Genomic DNA, 27,741 nt, shown 5'->3' on the forward strand with positions numbered 1-27,741 from the left:
CCTGTATTTTGTAACAATTCATTTTGTCTAGCATTATCATATGTCACGGCGGAGGCTGACCACAGCAATAACACCGGCATCCAAGCCACTGATAAAGTGCGAAAAGAATAGAAAATGAAATCTCAATATATTTGTCACAACATATGGCCCGTAATGTAATCTTGTGCCTCTGTGGTGGAGGTAATAAGGACATGGTCGACAACAGAAACAGTGAGGCATGGCTTGGCGAACACATACGCAGCAATGCGAAGGTCCATGTTTGCTTTATGACATCGACTGGAGAACAAGAACAATGTTTATGTACAAGAAGAGGAAGGGGGAGCTGCGCTGGCACCCCCTTGAGGCCGAGACAGGAGGTCACTAGCAGGAGATGACCCTGAGGAGGTGCACTCGGCCATCGCCACCAAAGGCCAACACCGGATAGTTGTGGTGCCACGAAATGCCGCGTCCAACGTTGAGCCCTACGTCTAGGAGGACCTGTGCACATACAGCGGCACCGCCTCGTTAACATACAGTGGCACTGCCTCGTTAGCATGAGGTAATAGTCGGGGGTCTCTGCAAATGACAGCGGGCGAACGCTTCTCGTTCACACAGAATCACAATTCAAGCCGGCTGGCCGTTAGTGTCCAGGGACCAAGATTAGCTGGAAATGACAACTACGGAAGTGCAGACCTGAAGAACACATGCAAAATGCCAAGTGAAGTTTTTTTAACTAATTTAAATTTAATCTTCGAGTTCTGACACTGAAAACTTATAGGTATACATATAACATTATGTGCTAATTTCAATTATAAGGTCTATATTTCTTTCAAATTTGGTTCTAATGTTATGCAAGCTTCCCTTACTTAATTTTCTGGAAAGATTCGCGAAAGGTCAGCGTCTCAGATTTCGCTAAACAAACTTCTGCATAAACCAAGGAGGCCAAATAATACCAAGGAAGGAAAGAAGGAAGGAAAATAAGAGGTGAAAGGCAGAGAGGTTAACCAGGTTAAGTGTCCGGTTGGCTACTCTGCACAGGGGGATGGGGTAAGGGCAGAAAAGATTAGAAAGAAGAAGAAGAAGAAAAAAAAAAAAAAAAAAAAAAAAAAAAAAAAACCACACACATCAGTCCGCACAATTCTATAGTTTTTCACGAAGTCCTGGTTTTTTTAAAAAGCGTACTAGAGCTTTTAAAGTAGTTCGTTCCAACGTCGGCTTGGACCAGGGACCAAGAATTCTGGCTTCCGTAAGGGGACGGCTGTCTCTCTTGTCGAGCGTTCAAATAATACCAATCTTATTGCTCCGCCTACCCTAGAACAAAGGTTGCGAGACTTTGAAGCTAACACTCCGAAGAGTGTTCTTCTGAGTTTTTCGCAAGTCAGACTCACACCCACACCTTTCAGGCTTAGAGACTTGAGGATAAGTTAGCCGATTCACAAGTGAGTTCACCATCACGTGAGCTCAAGCGGTCTCCACGACCTCCAGCACCTTCTGGTGAGCACAAGACGAAGGCAGTGTCTGATGATTGGTTGACACATTGATAGCGTCTGCCCTCCCACAGCAACACCTCAGCTATGAAAAAATTTTGCAGCGAAGGACTTTGGTCTAATTTCGAGCAAGCGAACCTTGATACACAAACATAATTGTATCTCACAATCAGTGAGCAGCTGACGCAGCAACAAACAGACCATCCTCGCCACGCTCAGATGACAGCCGACAGCAGTCATCACCGCTTTTACTTGGGTGCAAGGAAGATTGAGGGGAACGGAGAGGACAATGCCATTGTGAATTCTTTCAGTGACCTTTAGGGGTAAGTCGGGGGGGTGTCTCCTCAACACCCCTCCTACTCTTGAGTCTCTTTATTCAAACATTCCTGCCTTTTGAACTCAGAAGCGCTAAGGGGGTTTGTCATGGTGCAAACACAACATGCTTCTTACCCCAGTTGACCTTCAGCCCTCTAGGAAACCACTACTACAGGCAGGCTTTGCGGCAGTGGTGACACTGGTTGTGCAATCGGTCTGCTAAACTGGCGACCTCGTGCTGAACAGCAGAATGACAAAACCGCTGCTGCGGTTGGCGGCTAGTGGCAGATGCGACAAGAGTGTGGAACAGTCACCTGGTTCGTCTTTAAGTTGTGCACCTTCACCGTGTTGTTGGGATGTCCTCGGCTGGCGCACACTTCGTCCTGGATGCAGGAGAAGGCCAGCTCGCTGATGCCGTTGCTATACAACGGCTTGTGGTCCAAGGGACGGCTGCAATCCACAATCGAAGTCCGTAAGACAGCCACAGTCTCACTGCCGAGCGGAATGCCACGTGCAGCACGGTGTGGGACCGAGTCGGTGTTCCATGCTACTACAAACCACAGCCCGCAAGAAGCTATGTCACTCCTAACATTTCTATGTTGTTATCAGGGGCTGGCAATACCCAGTCATCTTGTAGCAATTTATGGAGCAGATAAAAATTTCATCCTGGAGCAGATTGGAGCAGCCTGTAGCATGCAAAATTTAATGTAGAGCATTATTATAATTAAGTGGGCTAACAGTCCCAAAACTTTGCATTCTGCATCATTAAAGAAGTGTTGAAGAGCAGCCTAAAGACAGTGTTCACACTATTCTTGCATTAAGTGCTGCTGAAGTGACTGAAGGTGTTTCCCAACAGACAGTTATGAAGAAGCTAGGGTTAGGGAACACCACAGTGGGTTATTCAAAGACATTTTTTGGTAACGTGACAGCACTAACTAGTAGCCCAAACCAAGATTCTGCACGTGACTGGCTTCGCTTTGCCACTTACTAGACGGACTAGAAGCACTTCAACATCTGGAGTTCACGTAAGAGTGATTGGGTGTAAGCCCCCTGAATAAGCTATATGGAGCAACACTCCCCTGGCCTCTCCTTTTCCGAGGCCCCTCGCTGCACCTGCCTTCCTTTACTGCTCGCCCCCTCAGTTTGCACTTTTTGATCGCAGTGATTGCGCTATGCAGCTATGCGATCAATGGCGCTATCAAGATGCACGATCACCGTGATAATGGGGTTGCGCACCGTAATTAAGAGCAACTGTCATTGCGCCGGCGCGAGTCAAAACAAAAAAGCAAGGCATGAAAATGCGCTGCCGGCAATGCACAAACGCATGCGTGCGTTTCTGCGGATACGGTGCCAACACAGCCATGCGACTCCAATCTGCCAAGAGAGAGGTACAAGTAAGCCCCAGATGTCCTTGCTGGCCCTTGCTTGCGGCTCAGGTGGCAAGATATAAGAAAGTCGCTACTCATAACTTTCTTCAGGGGGCTTAATTGGGTGTGGCCGTTCGTGGCCCCAAAAGCCTTCTGGTTTCACCCTCTGAAACAGCTTGCTTAATTTGTCAGTTATTTATCTTATTTATACGTACTGCCGATCCCGATTGAGATCATGTCAAGAGGGCATATACAAAATGGTAAAGACATATTGGGTACAATGTTTATGCAACACATTGTAAATACGCAGTAAGGATGGTCATGCATAATGTGATTAACAACAAGGAATGAATCAAAATAAATCAAATACAGCACAAATATGTTCTGAGAATCAACAGGGGCTGCTAGCAATGCGATGAGACTCATACTTTCGTCGCACGGCCACCCACAAACTGCTTTTAACTCCGCCGTTTTTATCTCGAGGGAGGTGCGCTCTGTGTCACACGGTCGCCCTTCCGCTAAAGCAGTTTAATGGAGCCTTTGGTCAAGGGAGACCTCCCTCAGTGGCTGAAGGCTCATGCCCATACTGGTTGTTGTAAAACTGAGAATTTAATTATTGTTTGCATTAGAATTATTGTTGTGCATGTTTAGAATGTTTCTATTGAATTAAATAGAAATTAAAGCACAATTCAGTAACAGTTATGTTTACCGCTGCACAAGACTCTTGACCTAGTTCGCTTGGTGCCGTTTTTTCTCGTCACGAGCCCGACAGAATCGGGTCGAGTCAGCTTGTTGGGCTGGAATATGCCTGTCGAGTTTACGTAAACACTAACCGGTTGGGCTGAACAAGCGTCAAGTCGGGCTCAGTCACCCCGTCTGCATGGGGAAGGTTGACCCAGCCCGACCCATTTGCAGTGTGCATGTACACGCAGGCAGGTCGGGCCTGCCAGCGCCGAGAGTTGCGCAACAGCACTGTGATGTCGCGATTTAGGCGCCACTAGTGGGAATAGCATCAGGACGAGGCCAAGACAAGCACTGTGCAGTACAACCTCATCGTAGCGATAAGACCCACGAAATAGAGCTGTTGCAGACGGCAGCGGGTACCAGAAGCCCAGTTCGAATGTACTGATGTCTCGGCTTGACGCTGTGTTCTGTCGCTGTCCAGACTCGTCAGAAGCAAGTTCATGTAAAATCAGGCTCGGTCAGCTCGATTTTTGACTCAACCTGCTCACGCTGGGTTCGTGTAAATGAAGCCTTTGTCGTGCAGTGGTCGGTGTGATCACTCATAACTGACTGTGGCACAGTAGACAAAACAAAAGGAAAGGTCACGGCACACGAAATGTTGCCTTTTAGTACAGTTTGCAGCAGTTCGGGTAGCAGAACACAGAGCCTGCTCGCCACGCCGCAAAGGAAAACACTGATAAGCACAGGGTGGCTAGCGTCGCTGTCAGCACTACTATGCTCAGCGAGCGCACTTTCCTTTTTAATGAGGTTTATGTTTTTCGCATCAAATATATTGAATAATATTTTTATGGAAGGAGCGTTAGTTATAATAACTAAGAGTGTAATTAGAAGTTACATTCTTCTAGTTGTACAAAAACCAAACACCACTGAATGAGCCTCAGGCGGCTTCATTTAAAAACTCGTTATTGGCCATGTGACACGACTACAATTTCATGGTTTGCCTAATAACTCACACTTACATAAAGAACTAAATTACGCACCCGATGGTGGGATAGAACTTCAGTACCCAGCAGAGTAGCCAGATGTTCTAACCATTAGGCCACAATCGCACGTACACTTCTATCGTAGCAACGCGAACTAGCTCTTCTGGGGTCACAGACACGCTGCTGCTGCCGTAGCGAGGGTAAACGGGTCCGTTAAGTGGCAGGGAGTGTTCGTGCGGATGCCCCTACCTGGATCGCGATGTCTCCCACAGGTAGCAATGGTTGCCGACTGCCGCACCCAACAGCTGGCTGTTGCCCGGGGACCAGTCGGCCGCCAGAAGGCAGCCCGGCTGACCCACCTCCATGGACATGAGGGCCTGCCCCGTCATGGCGTTGTACAGCCGCAGAGTGCCCCGCTTCTCGGCCACCAGGAGCTGTGCGGCAAGGAAGGCACAAACACACAAGGACGGTGCTGTCAATTTACTTTATCTTTATTGCGATAATCCCCCTCAGCTGCATTTGTGGCATTGTCATGGCCCACCTTTCATGCACTAAGTTAAAAAAAAGAAATAGCAACAACTTCTGAGCAGGTAAAATCGACTGTACGTTAGCTGCAACCCGAACAAGTGTCCAGTATTTCTTGTGTTGCTTCTAATTATACAGAGTGTTTCGCTTAACTTGGGCCAAAATAAAAAAATATGCAAATGCCACGTAGCTGGACAGTACCAAGGTAATGTTGTTTGCCGTTGCTTAGAGATACTCAGATTATTTTTTGCATTCTGCCTAATTAGATAATTAGTTTGAATTATTCAACTTCATTTTTATATTTAGGCGAAAAGTGTCAATGAGAAAATTTTAGAGCAACATGAAAAACTCCAAATACAGTTTTCTGTTGATTAATACGTGCTACATAAAAAAGCTTTCTGAGTGTGAAGGAAGCCTGCGAATACACACAAAATTGCCGCGCGACTGGCCGTTCGAGGCACTTAGTGTTAATTCGCGGGCATCTTTTAGACTCGAAAAAACACTTTCATGTAGCATTTATGTAACTTCCTTATTGGTGAAGATGCCACACGGTCTCACTTTCCGGACGTGTCATTTACATGTGCTTGGAATCATTCAGGTGTCCGCCTCGAGCGAGACAACTGCGGTGTCCACGGCAAGGAATGTGAAAATCAAACAAGTAAAAAGAAACACTTCACTTTGGAGGGGACATGGAGCTTTCTCTTTGTTGGTGGTTTTCTCGGCGTCGAGCATCTCTTTTGCGCACGCCACCCTTACTATACATACGGTGCTTCGGTGGTGTGTGGCGGCGGAATCTACAGAAAATAGCAATAGCGCTCGCCAAGAGCCAGCAGCGACATTTTCGTGAACGGCTGATACGGTGACAACTGATGAGTTGATGGGCGGAATGGTTAATTTTGGGGCTTTCACTAAAACGACCTCTCAGAATAACAAACAATTCACAACTGTTCCTTGAAATTGCATTTGAATAGAGAAATCAGAGTTGGCCCCGATCTAAAGCTTCCTCTTAACTGCTCGCCCTTGCAAAACCAGCCTCACAGATGTTTCTCCCTCTTTCCTAGACTTTCGCTCCTTCAACTGCTCTGCGGGGGGATGTGGCAGGCTCAAAGTTCGAGGACAATGTAACCACAGGCAGGCTCTCTTTTGGGTGGCGGGACATGACGACGTTCTCACTGCATATTGAAATTATTGTTTTTGGTTTCTCTCCTCACCTGAAGTGGGCTACAGGTGACCGGGACCGCATATATATATATATACTACACATATGTACAGTTGCGAGCAAAAGTTTGGAGAGCACGGCATCAGCAGAAAATGTATTCAAGTGCAGCTCTGTGGGCTGGAATCGGTTTAATACACTGTATTGCTCAAACATGTGCACATAGGCGTGCACTCTTGATTTCAGCTGAAATGCCCAGGCTGTAAAGAAGAAACATTGCGGCACCTTTGGTCCCCAACTTTTGCTCGTGACTGTTCATGTATACAGAAAGGGAAAGAACACACGTACAAAATGCACGTTTAATTAACATTTCAACCACAGCACTGGCCTTGTTCGCTTTGATTTGACAAAAGCCAACCCAACCGAAACGTTAATTAAACCTGCATATTTCGTACCTGTTTCCTTTTGTAATGATGCTCACTGATCATTGAATCTGTATTACTGTTATCACAGTAAGAAAGAAGCAAGGTTTCTCACCTTTCCCAGTTCGTCGGGATGCCAGACAACTGCGGTGCCAGCTGACCGCAGGGCAATGCGGGCCTGCTGCGTGCCGTCCAGACCCCAGATGCGGCAGGTGTTGTCGTCGCCTACACTAGCCAGGGCCTCGCCCGACTGGGGCTCAAAGGCTACGGCGTTCACGGGACCTTGGTGGCCAGACAGAATCTGCAGCACCACAGGGACAAAGCGTAGTAGACAATAGTAGAATACATAGGGCCAGTATGACGTAAGAATTTCTTTGACAACTCTATTGCTTTCAATCATCCACCGTTCACAATCGGCTGATCCTGGCGATAACCGAAGCGCCACTCAGACCACTGACGAAGTGTGAAAAGGAATAGCATCGAAATAGAATTGTTACACAATCCCAACCTAGCTTCCACAGTGACACGTTGAGATACAGTAGAACTTCGTTGATATGATCTCGTGTCGCATGATTTCCTGGCGCTAACATTCGTGAACGAGAACACAAAAGATGACTCAATACAGTTATGCTTCTTTTTTAGCAGTTAATATGGTTCCGAAAAAATGCAATCTTTTGGCACCTACGTTCAGTCATCTCCCAATGGCGATCATATTATGTGTTTTCCGCCCGCTAAATCTCATGTGAACAAGAAAAGGCACGAGGCATGATCGAGAGCAGTAGGTGATGCCACGGCAGCTTCTCCGCAGTACTCGCCCCCCAGTGTCACATGAAAATGTCAGCACGTGCTCAGTTTCCTCTTCAGGTATCAGTGTATTGGAAGCGTACTGCGGGCTTTTAAAAGTTGATACTCCAAAAACGCCGCCGTTGCCAGCTGCAGGCGGCGCGAATATTATTGGTGTACGTAGTTAGGTGCCTTGTAATTGTTTGTGCTAGCTTGTTTACACTAATGTCCTTTACATGTTTTGCTTGAAAGTGTTAGCACCCTCACAGTTCTTTTTTTTACTTCTCTAGAACAGGCTTGCAATATTTTGAACTCTTATTTACAGAAATATTTTGCGATTCTTCTGAAACCACGTCATAGTTGTGTCCCAATCCTGCTACAGCCTGACAAATAATCCTAGACGTATGTAACAACCAAACATATTAATAAATGGAGACTGCTGAAGAACCTTAAATAATGTACACATTGATGTAAGGGCAGTATATATTTTTTTTTTATGTAAGGGCAGCACGGATACATGTCCGTGTAACAAGAGGTATCGAAGTAACACCGTGGACTCCCCACAACTTCGAAAATATCTGGTGGTACTCCTGTGCAAACTTGTCAGTGGCTGGCACAAACTGCACCTGCTACTCAAACTGACACTAGTTGGTCGAGCTCGACAACCCACCTTGACTTCGTCTTCTTTCAGGTCAGAGTAGAAGAGACGCACGTCATTGTCCAAGCTCGCCGTTGCGAACCTGGAAAGACCAGCCACAGTGCCGGATTTAAAGTTGTCCGAGGAGAGCAGGCTACCGACATAAGAATTTCGCACCACGCCTGCCTATCCCTCGTTTGCCAAATACGGAGGATATTGGTCTGTAATGCCCCTCTTATTTTATGCTCTCAAAATATTTGCAGCATTTAACCTCCAAATAGAACCTTATGACTGATATTATTTCGCGGAGCTCACACAAAGCTAGTAAAAAAAAAAAACACCGATGCCTTCTGGGCGGATAAAACCAATTGTACGTACATCGTTAACAACCTCCTGGAGGAGCTGGCAATATTTTGTGTGTTCTTATTAACAGAGTAATTAGTACTGATGAATTAGGCACCTTTTTAATTACAACTTTAAGGCGACAATGTCAACACAGGGTTTGTAGAGGACATCTGAAAGACGGCCTTCAGTTTTCAAATCACTGTATTTGATATAACCTGCTCACGCCATTCATTCTTCATCATTCACAGTCATGACTGATGACTGAGAAATGTTTACCAACAGCCTTGCAGTTTTCATTTTCAACTCATGAACAACACGTGTGCTTATTGAAATTTTACGCTGTCATAGTTTTACTTAGTTATAATTTTACATTTCTTCCCTTTTGGTAGTTGTATAGTTCGCAATGCACATATTGTTCGCTTTTCTGGGGGCAGTAATTGGCTACTGTAATCAATTAGATTTTCGAATGAAGTGATTGTAATCGGCTGCTTTCTTTCTGTAACGGGTAGCCTCACCCCGTTGTCCCCCAAGTGTGTTGTGAACAAATATAAAGTTTGAAAGCACTCACCTAATCCAGACGGGTTGCAACACAAGGGACATGTTGGGGCTCCAAGCAATGCACTGGATGTGGGCATCGTGGTCAAACTTGCGCAGGACGCTCGCATCAACTGTTTTCAGCTCCTGGTCCTCATCCTGCAGAGGCAAAATGGGAGAACAGTCCAATAATTTGAAGCCACTCGCTTAGCCTGCAAGCGGGCTGCAATAATCACTTCTCCATGCTGGTTGCTGAAAGGCAAAAGGAAGGTAGTGCGAGTTATTTTCGTGCATTCCACCAACACTTGAACATTTAAGTGCCCTCAGTGAAGTAAGGCTAAGTAAGGTAAGTTATGAAGATCCAATGAGCAGGTGTGAATGTGAAGCGGTTGATTAAATGTGATGAATACATTTGTTTTCGTTGCTATTTGACGCCACGTGTGATCTCGCGCAATGTTTATGCTTATGCACTGCACTGTTTACAAATTATGCCGAAATGCCAACTCTAGATCAGTCAGAGGGGAGTCATAGCTCTAGAAGACACGGACAACAATGAGACAACAGGACGAGCGCTAACTTTCGAATGAGTGTTTATTTGCCGAAACAACCGCATCTGTAGGCCCGCACTTGTAGTCAGAGCAACTGAAGGGGAACTGATGCAGCTGTCAGCGGCCCTGGCTATCAAGTACTGTGCAGTGATGTGTGCTGCTTGGGCTACAAATACGGTTGTTTCTGGAAATAAACACTCAGTTGAAAGTTAGCGCTCGTCCTGTTGTCTCGTTCTTGCCTGTGTGTTCTACCGCTATGACCCCCTTCTGATGCATCTAACCAACTAGCCCAAAAAGCCATACTTTTAAACTCCAGATCAGGCCTGTTCATTCCGAATTGGAATTGCCAACAGGGCCGCGTGCAATTTTTGCGGATGTGACGAGACAATGGAACAGCTTCTGTACCACTACCCATCTATCGGCGCTCAACGACGTGCCCTGCAAGCTAGTCTCAGCAGCTAGGACGAGACTGCACTCGGAGAAAAGGGTGCTGGGTCCCTGGCCTCGGCTCATGCATGTGACCACAAAAGCCCCATTGCACTTCTTGAAGACGTCTGCACTGGAGCAACGCCTTTGCGACTGTTAGCGGACATTCCCCTGCGAGTGTGTTCACACAAACTGCCTGTTATTTTTCTTTTATATATTTTCCACCTCCCCAAGCGCAGGATAGCCAGCCAGAAATGTCCTTGGTTAACCTCCCTGCCTTTCTCTTGTTGTCTCTGTCTCATCGTCTTTGTGTCATCACTGTGCGGAATTCTCAACATTGTTCATCGGGAAGATGAACAATGTTGAGAATTCTGCACAGTGATGACACAAAGACGAAGGCAATGTACGATGCTAATCGAGGGAAGAATGGTGATGACAGGTGTTTGCACAGGGAAGTGCGACACCCATCTAAGTGCATTTAAGGCTTCTATACCCCTTGTGTACCAGTGGCAGATACACAGTGGCCCGAGAATGGGTGTAGACCAACTGGTCAATATTCATCATGTATCATAACATTACGAGGCCTGTGTGCATTAGAGATAGATACCTGTAAGGCGATGTATTGTGTACACATTTTATGTTGTAATTTATTGTTAGATTATGTACAACTGATGTGCGCTCACTGAGACTACTTTGGAGGTGAACATGCAGTGCTTATGTAGGTCAGTTTGGTGGGCCTTGTATCTGGCGCACATGCAATGTTTGTATTTATTGGCGACTTCCATTAATTCGATCGACGGGACTTGCAAAACTGGTTGAATTATCCCGCAGGCCGAACTGAAATAAGAGGCATAAAGAACGTCCAAACACACGTCACCATTTAATTTGGCAGCATTTGCCCGTTTCAAATGCACCACGGAATCAAACGCGCGCACAGTTATTATGGGTCCATAGCACGAGCAATGTGAACCTAAATGTAATGTGCATTCGATTAAAAAAAAAAAAAAAAAAAAAAAGCTCCATGGCTCTGATACTTGAAATCAGAAATTAGAATTAGCCCTGCGTTTAACATGAACGAATCAATTCTTCGGTTTTACGTGTCAAAACCACGATTTGATTATGAGGCACGCCGTAGTAAGAGACTGCGGATTAATTCTGACCGCCAGGGGATCTTTAACGTGCCCCCAATGAACGGGACACGGGCGTTTTTTGCATTTCGCCCCCACCGAAATGCGGCCGCCGCGGTCGTGATTTGATCCCGCGACCTCGTGCTTAGCAGCTAGAGAGTTTTAACTTCACACAATGGAAGTTTATGTTATAGAATGCTAATAGTATGTGCCTATATGTTATCCAACCCTTGTTCCACCTACCCGCCGCGGTGGCTTAGCGGCTACGGTGTTGCGCTTCTAAGCACTTTAACTGAGGTCCACTTGTTGCAAATGTGGCTAGAACTTTACAATATAGGAAAAAAAGAGTAGATCCATCCTTCCTTACACACTAGAAGCAACAAAAATAGCGATAGTGGGCAACGCGAGATGGTCGGTGAGAAAACCGACCGGCAACTTGACGTTGAACACAGTCACGGACGAGCCGCTTCCCACGGCCAGGAGAGAAGAGTTCCACTTGCAGGGACAGAACGCGACCGCCTTGATGGTGCCTTTCACGGAAAGGGTCCGGTACGGGTCCAAGTCGACGGCGTTCATGACGCGCTCCGCTGCACTGATCCTCATGCTTGAAAACACCCGAAAAATACGAGAAAACTGCTAAGTTGTAAAGCACTAAATTTAAGAACCGCGACGCGCCGGCATATGTCGATGGTGTCCCACGCGCTGGTGCTAACGCAAGTTTGTATGGGCATAGAATAAAGAACGTATGGGTGTTCTGTGCTAACGCTATGTGACCGAGCAAGCACTTTGATGACCCAATGCACCTTGATTACATTTTACCAAAAAATATATGAAAGTGTTTGTTTGTATATTTAAATTATTTTTTAAAGTTATAATAATTTAAAAAAACCGGATTCATCAATTTGTTGCGGTGCTTAAAATATTTCAGTCGTCAGAACAACATCGACACCGCGTTTTCGTTTACCGCCATCTGGCGTCATTTTTGAGCAGTGTCTCGTTTTCGTCTGTTTCTGCTCCCAGCTCGACAACACGAAACCTTAGGTATTTGCGCTCATCTCGGTCCGTTTCGTGGGTGAGTCGATCTTGGCCTGCGCAACGGCGCGCATTCTCGCGTCGTCACCGAGTTCCGGGGCCCGAGCCCGTCGCCTCGTCCTCGGCGGTCCGCGATTCGACGCGAAATCTGACGTCGCGTCCCGCAGTCCGGGCCATTAGGCCTAATCTCCCAGCAATTTTTCACTGTCTTCCCCCAAACTTATTGGTTTCTTTTTGAGAGTCGAGCGGAGGCGACGCGCTTGTTTGCCCATCGTGACTGGACGGCTGCCGGTTCTGCGTCGTGCCGTACGCAGCGAGCGTCGTCTATAGCGGTGGACGCTGTTGCACTGTCCAGCGGACGTGGCCAGCTTCGTCTTTGCATACGACGCTCGCTCCGGATGTTTCCGTCGTAGCGATCAGCTGTTCCCGCAGCTTGTGTGTTGCAGGAGCTCGTTCTCGTCTCGCCTAAACAATGGCAGTGGTGTGTCAAGTGTGGGCGACGACGTCGGGCTCTAACCGCGCGTCGCTTGGCGTCTGCGGGCAGCGCGAGCACGCTTCATTGAATGGGCAGCGTCTCGATTCGGCCGTAGTAGCACGTCATGGGGGTTGCTCGTTCGTGACCGCGCTCCGTCGACGCCAAGAGCGCCGAATCATGCTTCCTTGCGCAATTACCCCCGGGGATTTGAGGGGACGTTCTAAAAATACGGCGCTTTCGTGGAAGCTCGCGCGAGCAGCGTCTGGCTTGGTGGTCTCCGTCGTAGTTCGCGTCGGGATTACGTGCGGACTTGATTTTTCCCTTGGCCGTAATTTCCGCGATGCGACTGCAGAGAGCGTTTCCGAAATCTGCCGCCCTTGACCTTCCTGCCAGCTCGCTCCAGTCGCGATTCTGGAGAGGTTGTTACCCTTTGTTTACAGGCTCGCCAGACGCGACGCCGCTTTTGTTTCGCGTGCAATCCCGCGGTGTTGCTCGTTCCGATGCGCGCACGCAGCGTTTTGTGAATTTAATGCGTCTGCCTCTGCGTCGATTGGTTTTCTTGCCAAAGCGTCGCTGTTCTGTGCAGTGAAACACTGAAAAACGAAACAAAAACACGGGCGGGTGCGTGAGTTGAGGGTCAGTACAAAAAAAAAAAAAATATTGATCGCGGCTCAGCCAGAAATGTTTTGTTAAGGAGAGGTATAGTTTACGAACGTGAAAGCTAAATAAAGATCAGTGTTTATCAGCGTAAGCAAGCCACTTCAAGTGGAGTGGAGTTCACTGTGCTGCTCAGTGGCTTGTTTTGTGCAGGGAGGCGTGAGCCGAATGCGACTCGTCTCCGCTCACATGGCATGTAAGGTCGTAGAGTGGCATAGCGCCAGGAGATTGCATAATCTTACGGGCTGTTCAAGATCGAGGGTGTGAATATGAATGCCGTTGCACCAAGCAGTTTGTGAAAAGGTCGTTTTGCCGTGGATGCAGCCATGACTGGACTGTTTGTCGTGCTGAGATGTCTGTGTGCGTCTTATCAGATAGCATAGCAATAAGCAAAGGTGCAGAGAATGGACTGGTGTGAGGGGGGAGTGGGGCGAACACCATAACTGTTGCCATAACTAAATCGCATGATTGGACACCTGAAATATTCGGCAGCAGTAGCGGAGCCATCAGCGCTGTTCTCACGTGGCTCATCATGCGAGATGCACCTTGGCTTCGGTGTTCTCTCGAAAACAGCCACCTGCAACACTGCATTCAAAACTGAAATGAATGAACAGTTACCGAAGGCTAGATTGAGGTGTAGACCAAATACAGTCAAACCTTCTTGTAACATAATACATTACAACAGACTAATGGCCAAAACAAAGCAATCAAAATTCCCCTTGAAACTTTCATAGGCGCCCATGCACTTTGAATTTCATTTTAGTGAAGTGAGAATGATCTATAAAAAAATTAAATTAGCCTTTCTTGATGCAGAATGAGCTCTTAGTGATCATTTCGCAACAGGAAACTATCACGGACTTTTTCTTTGCAAAGCCTTCTTTTGGCTGCAACTGTGTTGAACATACAGCACCTATACAGTTTGCCAGTGTACGTTTATGACACATGTGCTATTTTAATTTTTAACTTGATCCTCTGGGGCCGGGTTTTTGCATCCGCCTGATGCTTGCCCAGCGTTAGCCCCCCCCCCCCCCTCCCTACATCAGACTGGCCAATGTTGCCCCGTTATGGTGAACAATTATAACAAAGCAATTACGCCTTCAACTTCGTTATAATCAGGTTCTGTTGTATTTTCTTGGGCGCAGTGAATGGGATCGTAGTTGGCGATTACTGGTCAAGTAGCGTTTGCATTACACTTTCAGTGAAAGGGAGATGATTAAACACCCATTGAATTTTTATGGTGTTAGGTGCCACTTCTGTGTGGCAAATAATTCATCTGGCTTTCTTGGTAGAATGCTGGCAAAATTGATAAGGACATTACAAAACAAAGTTGAACCAGTGAAGTCTTGTAGAATGCTCTTTCAAAACTCCCATCTGGCCACTTCTTCAATACAAAATTGTTGATTGTCAGTGTCAAAAATAGTTTTGCTTACGGTCTGCTCTAGCGTTACTTATTCAGGCACGAACTGCATTGATTTCGTATTTTTCATAAGCGCGCCTCCCAGAGACGCAAGCAACGGGCAGCAAACCTGGCTACAAAATGACAAGGATGCCACGATCACAACCGTCTCAAACGGCAGCATTACGCCTTCCACTGTGGGCGGAAGTGTTGGGCACTAACATTACTGCCACGTGGCTCTGAGCGCAAATTGTAAGGTCACATCCTGTCCGAGTAGAGTGAACAGTAAACGAGCAGCTAAACTTCTCTAACTAAGGCTATCCTTCCTTTTTTTTTTTCAATTTTGTGCCCAAACTGTCGAGCCACTGAAGTCGTGGCATTTAAAATTGTTCCCTCATATTTGGTACCTATGTGCGCAGAAAAATTCTATAAACATTAAAAAAAAACAGAGTTGGGTCTTTGCTTATCCTTGGCTGTAGTGTAGTTCTCTTGATAAGTAAACTAATGTCACAAAGGCAGACACTTCCAAAGCCTAAGACAGCGTGGGAACTTGAATCTGGTGGTACCGCCAGAATCGAAATCCTTTTGAATCTTGATTTTGTGGCTTAGCAAGCCTCTGCAACTAATTCATTTGCAGGAGTGTATGGGTGAGTTACTATACCTGCAAGGCTGCTTTCCTGCGCCGCTGAATTTCGTGCGCAGTGAGGTTGTGGCCAGCCCTCATTGCAACCAGTTTAGCAAAATGCAGCCCCCTCGTGTGTATGGCTTCTGTGCTGCGTGCCAGAAGCCAGCTCGTGAGAGCGCCATTCAAGACTAACAATGGAATCGAAGGGCACCGAAAGCATACCTACCAATTCTCTCGAATTGCTTGTTAAGTAGATGAATTTCAGCTCCTCCAATTTTGTGAATGCTGCGTCGTTTTTCAAAGAACGAAAGAAGTGTGAAAGATGGAGTTGGTGCAAGATTCCCAAAAATAAATTAAAAAATGTGCAAAATAGAAATTGTGGCAGTACCTGCGCCACCGTGACTGTCTTCTAGCAGTGCAAGAGGCCATATTCTGCAAGCATAGTCTCCCATATACTTTTGCTGGGGAATCAAAAAGGCACTTACTTTGAGCAAGCTAACTCGGGCAAATTCCTTAAGCAGGTGAAATCCGCAATAGCAGAGCTGCTAGTAAAGTAACTGTGATCTAAAAGTTAGGTGTTGCACGTCTGTCTCTGCTGTTAAATAATCATTAATAAAGTTTGTTTGCATCCTACAGAAGACCCGTTTGCCTTCCTTGGAGTCATGTTCGTGGGATGTTTACGAATAGCAAGTTCACAGTAGGCAGATGTAGGAAAGCGTCAGTGGAGGGGCTACTGAGGAATTGAAGCCTGGCATGCAAGCCGAATAATGCGGGCTTGCAGATGCTACATTGCACCAAACATTTGCAATGATGATGGGCTGGGCCGCCATTGTTCGTGAAATTTCACAGTGAAGGAAGGCTGCCTGGTAGCTGTTGCAACTCGTCTATAATCTGTGTACCCTGGCTTAATTTTTAACCCTGCAATGCCCGCCGTATCATATACGCTACGCATAGCCTGTAGTAGCGTTTTTTGATACGCTGGCGAGAGTTTTCGGTTCTGGGTCGTTTGTCAAATGAATGACGAAATAATTTCTTCACAAATTAAGTATAACTGAAGAAACGTTTCATTGCCTTTTTTTTTATGCAAATGCACTCTCCACAACCAGAAATGAATGTGAAGTTCTGATTTTCTGGAAGAACCAGTTGTGCACAGCTTTTCCTGTCAGTGTCAATCAAAGCGAGTATTCGTTTGGTAGCTATAGAAAAAGAAAAAAAAAATTGTTGGAAGTTCTTGAGTACTGCAGCATGCAGCCTCGGATCCAGGGCACCCTTTCTATAGCGACCGACATTTCTGTAGCTGTGTGCTCAATTCTGATGTGAGAGCTGTGTGGTATGCTGTACTAGTAAGTGCACTGTTAGGGGGGTGTGATCAAGCTTGATTTTGATGACACTGCTGTACAGCAGCAATTAAGAAGATTTAAATTTAAGAAAAATATAGCAGAAGACAAGTGTGGTAACAGTTAACAGCGGTAGTGAGGTTCCTTATGTGGCCCTTACGTATTTCAGTACATTTGTTGGGACTTTCAGTGGCTTTTATGTATATTGAAATTTTCTTCTCAATACATAATCAGATTTTGTGATTTTTTGAGTATTAAAGGGGACCCTTGTTCGTTTCTTTCTGTCTTCTTTTCATCCACTTTTTTACATTAATAATTGCTGTTAGCATAATCTGTACTGAACCTGTTGCCTCCACATCTCCATGGCTCTTCATTAAAGGGTTGCATAAGGGGCACGCAAGAACCCTGAGTTGCTTTCCTGAAGCGGGGTTGCCTCCTTTTTCTTTTTTTCGCTATCACTGATCATGGGTTGCAGTGGCCAGCTGTGTCTCTTTACGACTCGGTAAATAACCCCCCTTGTGTGGCTTCATGTCGGACGCAGCTGTTGGCATTACAGGCCATCATTCATCGTTGGTCTGTTTTTTTGTTCTTGCTTTATCTTTGACTCTTATAGAGATGTGTTCTGCCTTTCTTTGTTTTGAGATGATAATTTCATGCATGGTAACTCGTGTAATGTGTCTGCTCTTCCTTTTCTATTCTTGTGGCCACATAAAAGCATGGCAGGAATGCATGTATCAAATATTGACATTAGCGACATCTTTATAGGTGATAAATTTACTTGTGTGTCGCCCTGAATTGTATATTTGTCTGTTGCTTATATTCACAATTAATTTTGCTGTCAGTTATCACTCTAGCTTTTTTTCAAGCTAACAACGCCACGTCTTTGTACAAATGAATGGAAAAATAAACATTTATTGAAGAGAAGGATGGCCCCTGGCCTGCAGTAAATTTTTTTTGGAACCGGTTGCACCATTTGTACCAATGTGTGAGGGCACCTGACCAACAGATCTAGCATACTCAAAACAGGACAGGGGCATATATGCTGTGCAATTGTAAAGGTCTGTTGCTATGCTGAATGAACAGTCAGCATGTCGAAGTGTGCAGATAGACAGTGTTCTTTTTCATAACAACATTAACGAAGAACATAAGTGCCCGTCCAATTTCTTTTCTTGTCCATGTTCGTGTCATGCTGCCCTGAATATACTAACGAGTCATTGCCAAGCAGCCCGGTAATCAATTTTCTTGTGAGTTGAGCTTGTATGCGAAAGCACTTCAAGAGATTGATGGACAGTGACTGGGGGCATAGGAACGGCCAAGCCATTGAGTAGAGTGACCAGTTCTGGCAAAGCAGGTATAGGCAGGTTTGGTTGACTGGAGAGTCATGCTAGTTAATAGACCAGCATAGGCCAGAGTGGTGCCACCAGCACTCTTGTGACTGCCTGAGCCAAAGATTATTCCAGCACAGGAAGTGAGGAGCCTGCAGTATTTCCCTAAAGATTAGCTGTCCCTATTAAAGCAAAGTTTTCATTGCAAACTTTCCTGGACTTTCATGACCCATGCCTGGAGGCTGCTGTCTTGCTGAATAGCTGGGATGCAAAGCAGCACTACTATCTTTACTAACCTTACAGGTGTCCTTGCTGCTGGCTTTGTTTTCTATGGAATTACTGAGTAATGAAACAAATGATACATAATTATAGCCATTGCAACAAATATACATAATCAAGAGCACAATTACTTCAACAAATGAAACCTTTGTATGCCTACTTTCATAGGGTTTGGCACAACTGCTGGGTTGGTCTTTTGCCGAGTAAAGGGTAGTTAACTGTTGCACTATCTCCAGAATCGGCCTGCTTAGTAGATCGTGGACCCAGTGTCATAGCAAAGGGGGTCGATCCCCGAGACAGTACAATGCATGGTCACGTGGTGGCAGTCTCCACGCCTTGCCGTCTTCACTGGCAGGCAGCTAATCAATATGGTTTGCAAAACGGTGAGCAGAACATACCGCTTCACAAAAGCTTCGCTTCTCAGATTCCACCGTGTGGTTTAGATCCACATAATTTCTTTCAACTCTCGAAATGGCCGTCACTTTTTATGCTTATTGCGACGCTTCGGCAAGTGCACTGACTGGACTTAATCGGACTTCGTGACTGTGCACTGTCTCGGCAGGACTACAGTTGCAGAAAGCCTAGCTGACATAAGGAAGTGGCTTCATTTGAAGGCTGAGAACAGTGCCACTGCCAATATGAAGGCCTTCGAGACTGTGAAGCACGATGGAGTTATATTGGATGGCATGCTTATACAGGACCTTAGTGCAATGATAGGGGGAGAAATGTGGGCATTGCTCAGTGTCTGCTCGGTGTTGAGTGCACTAAGAATGATTGAAAGGCAAAGATTGCAATGCTGTGGAAGGAGCAGCCTTTGATTTTGATAAGATCACTGAGATAAGGCACATTAAAAAAGCATTTTGCTGGAAAAACAGTTCGGAGGGGACGCTCTTTAGAGGGACAATAAAGGTAAATGTGGGTTGACCTGTGTTAGTAAATTACCCTTCTACGATACCAAAAGAGCCATTCCTAGCATGAGTGGAGGATTGATAAGTTAGAAAAGATGAAAGGCTGGTGGTGATGTTGGGACCTTAATGGCGGGGGCCTAATTAGCTCTTTATTGAAGAAGGACTGCATTGTAGTCTCAAGGAGCCCAGGAAAGAACTTTGAAAGTCACGACAAATTTTACTGCACCACAAGGGCCCAAATATGAGAAAAATGCTTTAAAATCTGTGACATTGCACTGATGATCCAGTACTGGGTTTCGGGGCAAAATAAACAAAAAGAAAGAAATATGGCTTTGATTTTCTCTGCTAGTAATGAAGTGCTCTCTGCCAAATTAGCTAAGATGGCATTGAACGAATAAGTTATGTCTAAGCTGATTTAGTGTTCTTAGCACAATCTTGTGAGCTGGTTGATTGTTCATTCACTCTGGCTTCAGTGCCAAAAGAATGGATACGGAACGTAAAAGTACACGCCACAGGCACTGGTGGGGTGTATTTTATGTGTGTTCTTATGTTCCGTCTGTCGTTACGTTCCTGCCAAAAATGGATTTAGTGTTTCTCCTTGTTCTTTTAATACCAGTCACATTCCACAGCTCCCTTAGCGACACATTCCACAGAAACCCTGCACATGTGCTGCAGGGCTTCTTTAACCCTTTACTGCTGTTTTTTTTTTTTTTTTTCACCTACTGCTTCTTAAGCCCCTGTCAGGTGCATGTTAGTTCAGAGGACATTTCATGCTACATAAAAGCTGGTTCTTTGTCATCGTTTCTTCTTCGAAATTCATCAACAGGGAGTAATTCTTCATCTGTCAAAGTGCGGATAGACCTGCCACACTGGTCTGCCATGGCAGCTCTGCTGAGACAAAACCACAGAACACCGAGGTATTTGCTCCGCCTGCCGTCGGAAATTTAATTTACGCAAGCTTTATTTGTGTTTAGATGACCTGTCCATAGGTGGCACAACGCGTGTGTAGTGTTATTTTCTTCACAAGTTGCTTCTGGAGAGGCAGGGAGTGCACTGAAAACACAAAATCAGTATGTTTGGGGAGTGGAAGGTTGTGCGAGAGTGTGTGCCCGAGTTGTCTTGGGAGTGGCAATGTAAGAGTAAATCTTAACTTTTTTTTCTTCTTCTATCGTGCGCTAATGCAGGGCTGCGGTGGGGGACGCACGTGGCACCCCATGAGCTTCAAGCCCCGGGACCTCCTGCAGGCCAGCTGAGAGCGACAAAGCAGAGAGGATCTCAGACATGGCCATCCAGCTTTCTGCGGACTAGTCCCGTAGACGCAGCCTACTGCCCTTCACCACTGCCTCAACATGGAAGGCGAGGACACGGGCCTCGCGCAGGCCTCGCTGCGTGTGGGCGAAGAGGCCGACGTGCGCAGCCCCTACATGTCTGAAGTGGACGCGGCGGTGGCTGGCTGGCTGAAGGCCCACGAGTGTGGCGCCCTGACGCCCGAGGTGTTGCGTGCTTTCTGGGCGACGCACGTGCCTCCACTGCTGAGCCCGCCCCTCAACTGCCGCCCGCTGCAGCTGGCCTACGACGAGGCAACACTACGCAAGACGCTGCTCGACTCGCTCGAGAGGTGAGCTTTACAATGCTGGTCCTCCGAATGCAAAATTCGGAGTGTCGCGTAAATAGGAGTGCCACATATACACGTCTCTTCCAACCAAACTGCTGCAGGATTTCATTTCAGATTTCGCACTGAAATAGCATTTTATAGCGGGTCCAGTTTAATATTCCATTTGAGAGCATTACGTGCCCGTTTCTCGACTAAGCCAAAAGGCACGTCATCTGTGGCGATGTTCAAAGAATGTCGATTTTGCTGTATTGGAATGGTGGCGCCATCTGTCGGTGCTATGGTCAAACGTGCTTTTAATTGTAACGGTGTAGCAACAGAAAACTTGTACGAAGCGTTCGCAGTTATGGAAAAAGAACGTACAAATTGTGATTGATTTGTAAGCTGTTACTGGAAGCATGCGCCTTTGTGCACCCTTTGTGCAGGTTTGTCTGCGGGACCTCAGATCCGCGGGGCTACTTTGAGGAGCTGCGTCGGATGGAGTCGCCCCCGACATTGTGTGGCCGAGTGTTCAAGTCCGGCGAGCCCACGTACTCCTGCCGAGACTGCGGTCTTGACCCTACCTGTGTCCTCTGTGTCGACTGCTTCAAAAGCAGGTGACTTGTCATTTCAGGAAGGCTGTGTTTATTTAGTCTACGTACAGCAGCCTGTACAGGGCCGTTGCAGGGGTGGCAGTGGTGCATCAAGAAACAAATTGAGTAAAAGTGAAACAATTAACGGTATTTAGCATCAATTAAAAAAGCACTCGAGAAGGGTGATTACTTATGTGCTGCTAAGTGATAAAACAAATTTATCGAGCCTTTGACAGTGAGTACTGGTGCCCAAAAAGAATCGCATGACTCAGTCTAGAAAGGGAAGCTGAAGTTGAAGATATTAGTCTGCAAATGCAAGTCTCAGCATTGTTAAAGGGGTGTTCGATAGGCATTGGGGAATAATTGGTCAATCAGTGTAAGTTCTGTGATGCTCTGCAAGACTGATTCATGTTTTTTTTTTAGGCATTGACATTAACACCACCAGCGTGTAGGCTTCGAGGCAGTCTTATTGAATCTTTTTTTCTGTCTATGTCCAATTTGTGATGTGGCTGTCTAACTGACAGTGGGAATGCACGCACTGTACCAGGACTTGAACTTTGTGGCGACTGTCTGTTGAAAGATGGAAAAGCTGTGTATGCCAAGAATTGTAGCCTGCTTGTTGTGGCAAACGTGTGTTTCTTTGTCCTTGGCTATGGAAAATGAAGTAATCTTGTCACTTGGGATTTGCCTGCTGGTGCAGCGAGCACAAGAACCACAAGTACAAGATGAGCATGAGCTGCGGTGGCGGCTACTGCGACTGCGGTGACCTTGAGGCCTGGCGGTCGTCCCCGTTCTGCGAGACCCATGGGCGTGCTGTCAAGCAGGTGAGAGAACTGCACCGACCCTGTGGAGAAATAAACCGTTTAGCCATTTGTGGACGAGTGGTGCCTACAGGCAAGAAATCGGAACTTTTTTTTTTTTCTTGCTGACTTTCGGTATTGAGCTTGATGTTTCTGGCTAAATGTTGTTGGCCGACACTGAGTGACAGGCAGCGAGCATCATTTGTTGCGTCAGAGCAGGGACACAGGACGAGGAAGAAGTGTGGTGGCACGCATTTCACTTTCTTTTGAAAGCACCGTCAGAGGAGACAGACTTATGCAATGTCCCCGACTGCGATGGTATCACGTGGGTAATGTAAAGCAGATGCAAATTGCACCTCTGTTTTACATCCGACAAGAACTGCCTCTACAACTTCCACACGAAGCCATAGGTGGCTTGGTTGTGAAGCTCGTTTCCAGTGTTCTGCGGGTTGTTGCCTCATATTGCTAAAAAGCTTCCTCAAAATACAGTGAAATCTCATTGCTACAAACGCCACATTAACAAACTTTTCAAATTAACAAACTTTACAGAAATCCCCTGCTGACTACTAATAGTTTCAATGTAAAAATACTTCAGTACTACGAACTTCAGAATACTGAACTTTTCAGAATAACAATCATCATTCAGTTTTCCTGTCATGTTAACGCCTCAATCTGGGGATTGTTAGACTTCTGTGTGTTCTTTACGGCAGCCGGAACAGTAGGCTAGCGGACGGCAAGGCGCATGGGGTTGAAATACCTGAGACGGCGCTAGAGGGAAAAAAATCTGGAAGAGGACTTTCTTTTTTTTTTTCTCTATTGTGGAGTTGACGATGCATCGGGTTTCGTGAGTGCATGCTCCACCAAAACTAGTGTCGCCTAGCAATGGGGGCACATCTCTTGCTTCTTTCGGCCTTCTTTCTGCACATGCCTCTTCTTTCTTTTGCACTCCCAGGGTTAGTTCTAGTTGTAAAACATAAATAACCCAGAAAGTGGATGGGAAAACGGCACCACGGTAGCTCAATGGTAAGAGCGTCGCACGCGTAATGCGAAGACGTGGGATCGTTCCCCACCTGTGGACAGTTGTTCTTTCATCCATTTTCATTTCCATTAATTTATAATTTCTTTAATTCAATTACTAAGTACACGTAATTTCCTCTGTGTTGTCCTTGGTGTCATTGTTTATTGGCATCTTATTTGATATATGAAAGGTATTTATGTGTCGGATCCGGCTTAAAAACCAAATTTTGTTGCAATTGGTCTTTAATAAGCGTTCTCCAGCTCATCACTACTTGTTGATGTGCTAGTTGTTTCATACTTATTACGGTGTAACGGGACACAAAATAAAGTGAAATAGAACTAGGACAGGAAAGAGCGTCTATATTTATTCATAGCAGGCAGATTCACTTTTATAGGGAAAGTGCCAAGCAAAGATGCCTTGGCACGTGAGTAATAATGGAGGCATGCTACATCAAAAAGAAATGCGGCATACATATCACCAATTTTTCTGCGGCTCAACGGAGCACTGAACATAAATCCTCATATTGTATGTTACAATAAGCATGCTTTTTCACCATTTCATCTCAGATGTCCCATTGTGGTGTGGAAATGTATTTGGGCATGCTGGCACCTTCCCTATTGAAACGAATTTATTCTAGGAATAGCCTTAGCTGGCGAGTGACACTCTCTTTCCTGTCCTTGTCTTCCGTCCCTTTGTGTTTCGCGTCCCATCGCATTGCAATAAGTTCTCTAGCTCTGCTGATTCGTGCCGGTTTGTATAACGGTGCACTTACGGGCATGCTGTTGATAGTCTGATCCCACTCTCGCTTCCAAAACGACAGCAGGAGGAGGGCCGGGATGGGGATGAGCCCAATCCCCTGGACCGGCTCCCTCCGGACCTGGTGAGCCGCGTGGAGCTTGTGCTGCGGGCGGTGCTGCTCTACTGCCACCAGATGCTCACGTGGGGCAAGTCCACCGAACTTCCTCCGGACCTCGCCCTGACGCCTCTGCCGGGACTGCCCGACACCTACGTCACCATGCTGTTCAACGATGAGACGCACACCTACGAACAGGTGCGTGTCCGACAGAATCTTCGTCGCAATACTTTTTTAAAAGTAGGTTCATATTGTCAAGTAGTCTATTACAAATCTGAAAAATGGCTAGTTTGATCAGCGACTGGAACATGCTTGCAGTACCATCTCCATGTATGCGGACAAAGAGTTCATTTCTCGAGTTTGCTTTGATAAAAACCTTTGTCGAGATGCATAGGTACAGTTTGAACATCACATGACAGTTTGTTGCCTTTGCTTTTCATCCTGGATTACTGCATCATCTGGTGGCATCTAAACTGTACTACAGATTCATTTTTCGTTGTCAGGGATTATTGCAGTGGTACATCTTATGCAAGGTATTGATATTCTCGAGAACTGATGGCAACTAAATGATTAACCACTTGACATATAGCGTTGCCTGCATGTAGTTTTACGTCACACCGGAACATTTTAACTAATTTCTGACCTCGTGTTACGTTGCCTTGGCTTAGCTATGGCTAATATTGCCCAATGCAGGAAGTCACTCGCTGTCAAAGAAAAAAAGCTTTCTTGCAGATGTGGAGGAATGATTTACATTTCTTGATGGGGTTGATGGCTGCAGGTGATCCAGACCCTGAACAGGGCCATCGAGTGCTCACACCGAGAGGCCATCGAGTACGCAACCATGGTGGACCGTGAGGGCCGCAGCGTGGTCCGAAGCTCAACGTTCAGTGATTGCCTGCAGGTAGGTCATTCACCCCTACCTAGGTGGCCGTAATGTACTGCCGTGCTTACCGTATTTAATCGAATCTAACGCGCACTTTTGTCCCCGATAAAACGGGTCCAAAAATTGTGTGCGCGATGGAATCGAGTACGACCCTAAATCTGCGTTACCATTATCGCCATAGGCATTTCAAAATGGCCGCCTCGTAAGTGCTTCGAGCGTAGCTGCCGTAGCTTCCTCCATGTGCTGTAGTATGTGTGCTTATTAGTCTACCGTCTGTCTTCCAGTTTTCTGCGTTTGCTCTATCAGCATGAAGTGCCGAGTTCATCATGATGCTGCATTTAAAAGGAAAAAGTGGTCACGTGTGCAGAGATGGATGGAAATTGGTCCGCATATTGGGCATTTGGAGAACCCAAAACTTGCGTGTAGGACTGGTGCAAACAGAATGAGAGGATTTTTGCCAGCAAAGCAACGTGGTAGGGTTTCAGTGGACCGAAGCAGGACGTATTCTATGATGATCCACGTCGGCGATACGATCGCCTTGGCCCTATTTTGAAAGTGAAAGAGTCTGCCGCACGCTGTATTTTGGCCGCTTATAGTTCGAGCTGAACCCATTCTTCCGCACTATGCGTATGGTGCTCTACCAATGCAGCTGTGGCGACCAATACGGTGAAAAGCAGTTATCATATCGGTAGCAGTATGATTTTCTTGTGTTCTCAGTAGGAAACTCTACTGTTACGTGCACAAGGATTTCGAGACGCGCACATTGTTTATCTTTTTCCAGTGACCGTTTTTCAACGGCTAACCACTGTTACAAAATTAATTGGTCGATGCAAGACACGGCTACATGTACTTGAGCTTTCCTCAATGTTGTTGCCATTTCTACAGCGGAAGAACATTGCCTAATCAGATTGCATGTGCACTCTTGTGAATAGTGATGTACATTGTGGAACGTGTGCAAGCATGAGTGATTACGCTGGAATGTACGATGGTCATGTATACGTAGCCTTGGCCCGTTGATGACATTTTTTCACCAGCGACAGTGCTCGCCACTATCGTTTTGCTGCGAGTGTCGCTTGTATTTCTGGGCACAAGTTCTGCCAATGAATAGATTTGTGACTCACGGTCTTGTTCCTCACCGTCGCCACAACGTGACAATAGTATCTCGATGAATGTGCGTGCAGGTGAAGCAGCACATTGAGCGGATCACGTCCCGGCACGGCAGTCGGCCCCTGCGGGTGCTGGTGATGCACTCGTCGGTGGTGGCGCACCAGTCGTTCGCCATGCGCCTGCTTGGCTGGCTGCAGGGCTTCCTTGCACAGTGCCAGGGTCAGTGCCTTTGCTTTTGCACGTCAGTTTTGTTCAAGTTTAACCACGGGATCCCATTTGCTTCCGCATACCTGCAAACTTTTATAATGGGAAGTTATTTTACCTGTGGTGTGCAATTACCTGGTGTTGAAGGCAGAGCTGCCAGGTGCTTCTCCGTAGTCGCTAGCGGAATGCGTCTGAAAACACGATGCAGCTAAACAGCGCACTGCAGCACAGCCAATACCGTTGAATCGCACAGGATCGGTGCAACGTGATCCAGTGGGATACAGTGAGGATGGTGATGCCATCGCCGGCAGGATAGTAACTAGTGCGATCTAGTAGCAGCTTGCGGAAATGAACGTGCTGGTGACTATGCGCATGACACTTCATCAAATTTTATTTTCGAAAATATTTGCACTTCAAGTTGAGGTGCGGGCCTTACACAAGTTACCACGGTAGAGAGTTTTAGCTTGTCTGGTATTCCGGTGAACGCAGGTGGACTGGGCGTTTTACTGGAGGGGCGGAGGCGTAAACGTAAGCGGCCTGTACGGTGCAGCCACCTGGTGGTGCAGAGCTTAACCAGACAAATTCAGCTAATACTGCAGTGGCCAAGTATACACACCCGCAATTGTGTTGCTGCCAAAAATGTGCACCAGCAGCAAAGTAGAATACACTTGGTTACTGCAATATTAGCTGTCTGATTGAGCTCTGCGCCACCAGGTGGCTGCACCGTGCAGGACCTTCACGTTTGCGCCTCCGCTCATCCGGTGAAATGCCCAGTCCGCTTGCGTGTACCCGAATAACGGACACGCTAAATGTCTCTGGTAACTGGACTTGAAATAATGAAGGGTTACGGTACCAAGTTTACTGTAGTGAAATCTGGTGCTTCATTAGTTCATCCACTGTCGGAATTTATTATGGGAAAAATGTGGTCTTTTGTACAATTTAGCATGTATTTGTTCGAACAGTTGAACTGTGCTCCATGCCTTTATTTAGAGCATGGCATTTATATTTATATGGAGCATTTAGGTTATATTCATGGATAATCCATTTCATTGCATAATTTCTAGCGCGTGACTACTTATTTGCTAGACTTTTGCAGTTGTAAGTCGCCGGATTTGGATGATTATTGGTAGCACTTGGGGGGGGGGGGGGGGGCTGCAAGTCCTTTTTATATTCGGAGCTATTTTTTGTTGTGTTCTGAGAACCCTAATGTTGTCATGATCCCCATAGAGTGCTCATTATCACTGAATGCAAAGCATTGGTAGTGCAACATATACATAAAAGCAGCTTGGCAAGAGCCATCTGTGTGCAAGTCTAGAAGTGCAAGTCTATAGAAGCCCAGT

At 46.3% G+C, this 27,741-nt stretch overlaps 2 protein-coding genes across 2 annotated transcripts in view; one reads left to right on the plus strand and one right to left on the minus strand.

Moving 5' to 3' along the window:
• Positions 1-222: 222 nt before the first annotated feature.
• Positions 223-12,016, minus strand: LOC119464592 (nucleoporin Nup37). The gene is made up of 7 exons (XM_037725619.2): positions 11,748-12,016; positions 9,252-9,376; positions 8,372-8,441; positions 7,034-7,219; positions 5,065-5,249; positions 2,096-2,231; positions 223-477 (listed from the first exon to the last, which is right to left on the minus strand). Exons 1-7 carry the CDS (start codon positions 11,919-11,921, stop codon positions 361-363), a joined length of 993 nt encoding a protein of 330 aa, XP_037581547.1. The 5' UTR covers positions 11,922-12,016; the 3' UTR covers positions 223-360.
• Positions 12,017-12,281: 265 nt separating this feature from the next.
• LOC119464030 (E3 ubiquitin-protein ligase UBR2-like) overlaps positions 12,282-27,741 on the plus strand; it is a 72,796-nt gene continuing 57,336 nt past the window's right edge. Inside the window, 7 exon segments of the mRNA XM_037724848.2 lie at positions 12,282-12,390; positions 20,537-20,970; positions 21,390-21,560; positions 22,237-22,360; positions 24,175-24,405; positions 24,986-25,108; positions 26,272-26,416. Coding sequence (XP_037580776.1) covers positions 20,702-20,970; positions 21,390-21,560; positions 22,237-22,360; positions 24,175-24,405; positions 24,986-25,108; positions 26,272-26,416 — 1,063 coding nt within the window. The 5' untranslated portion in view covers positions 12,282-12,390; positions 20,537-20,701.

The sequence above is a fragment of the Dermacentor silvarum genome, chromosome 9 (assembly GCF_013339745.2).
Source record: "Dermacentor silvarum isolate Dsil-2018 chromosome 9, BIME_Dsil_1.4, whole genome shotgun sequence".
Lineage (NCBI taxonomy): Eukaryota > Metazoa > Arthropoda > Arachnida > Ixodida > Ixodidae > Dermacentor > Dermacentor silvarum.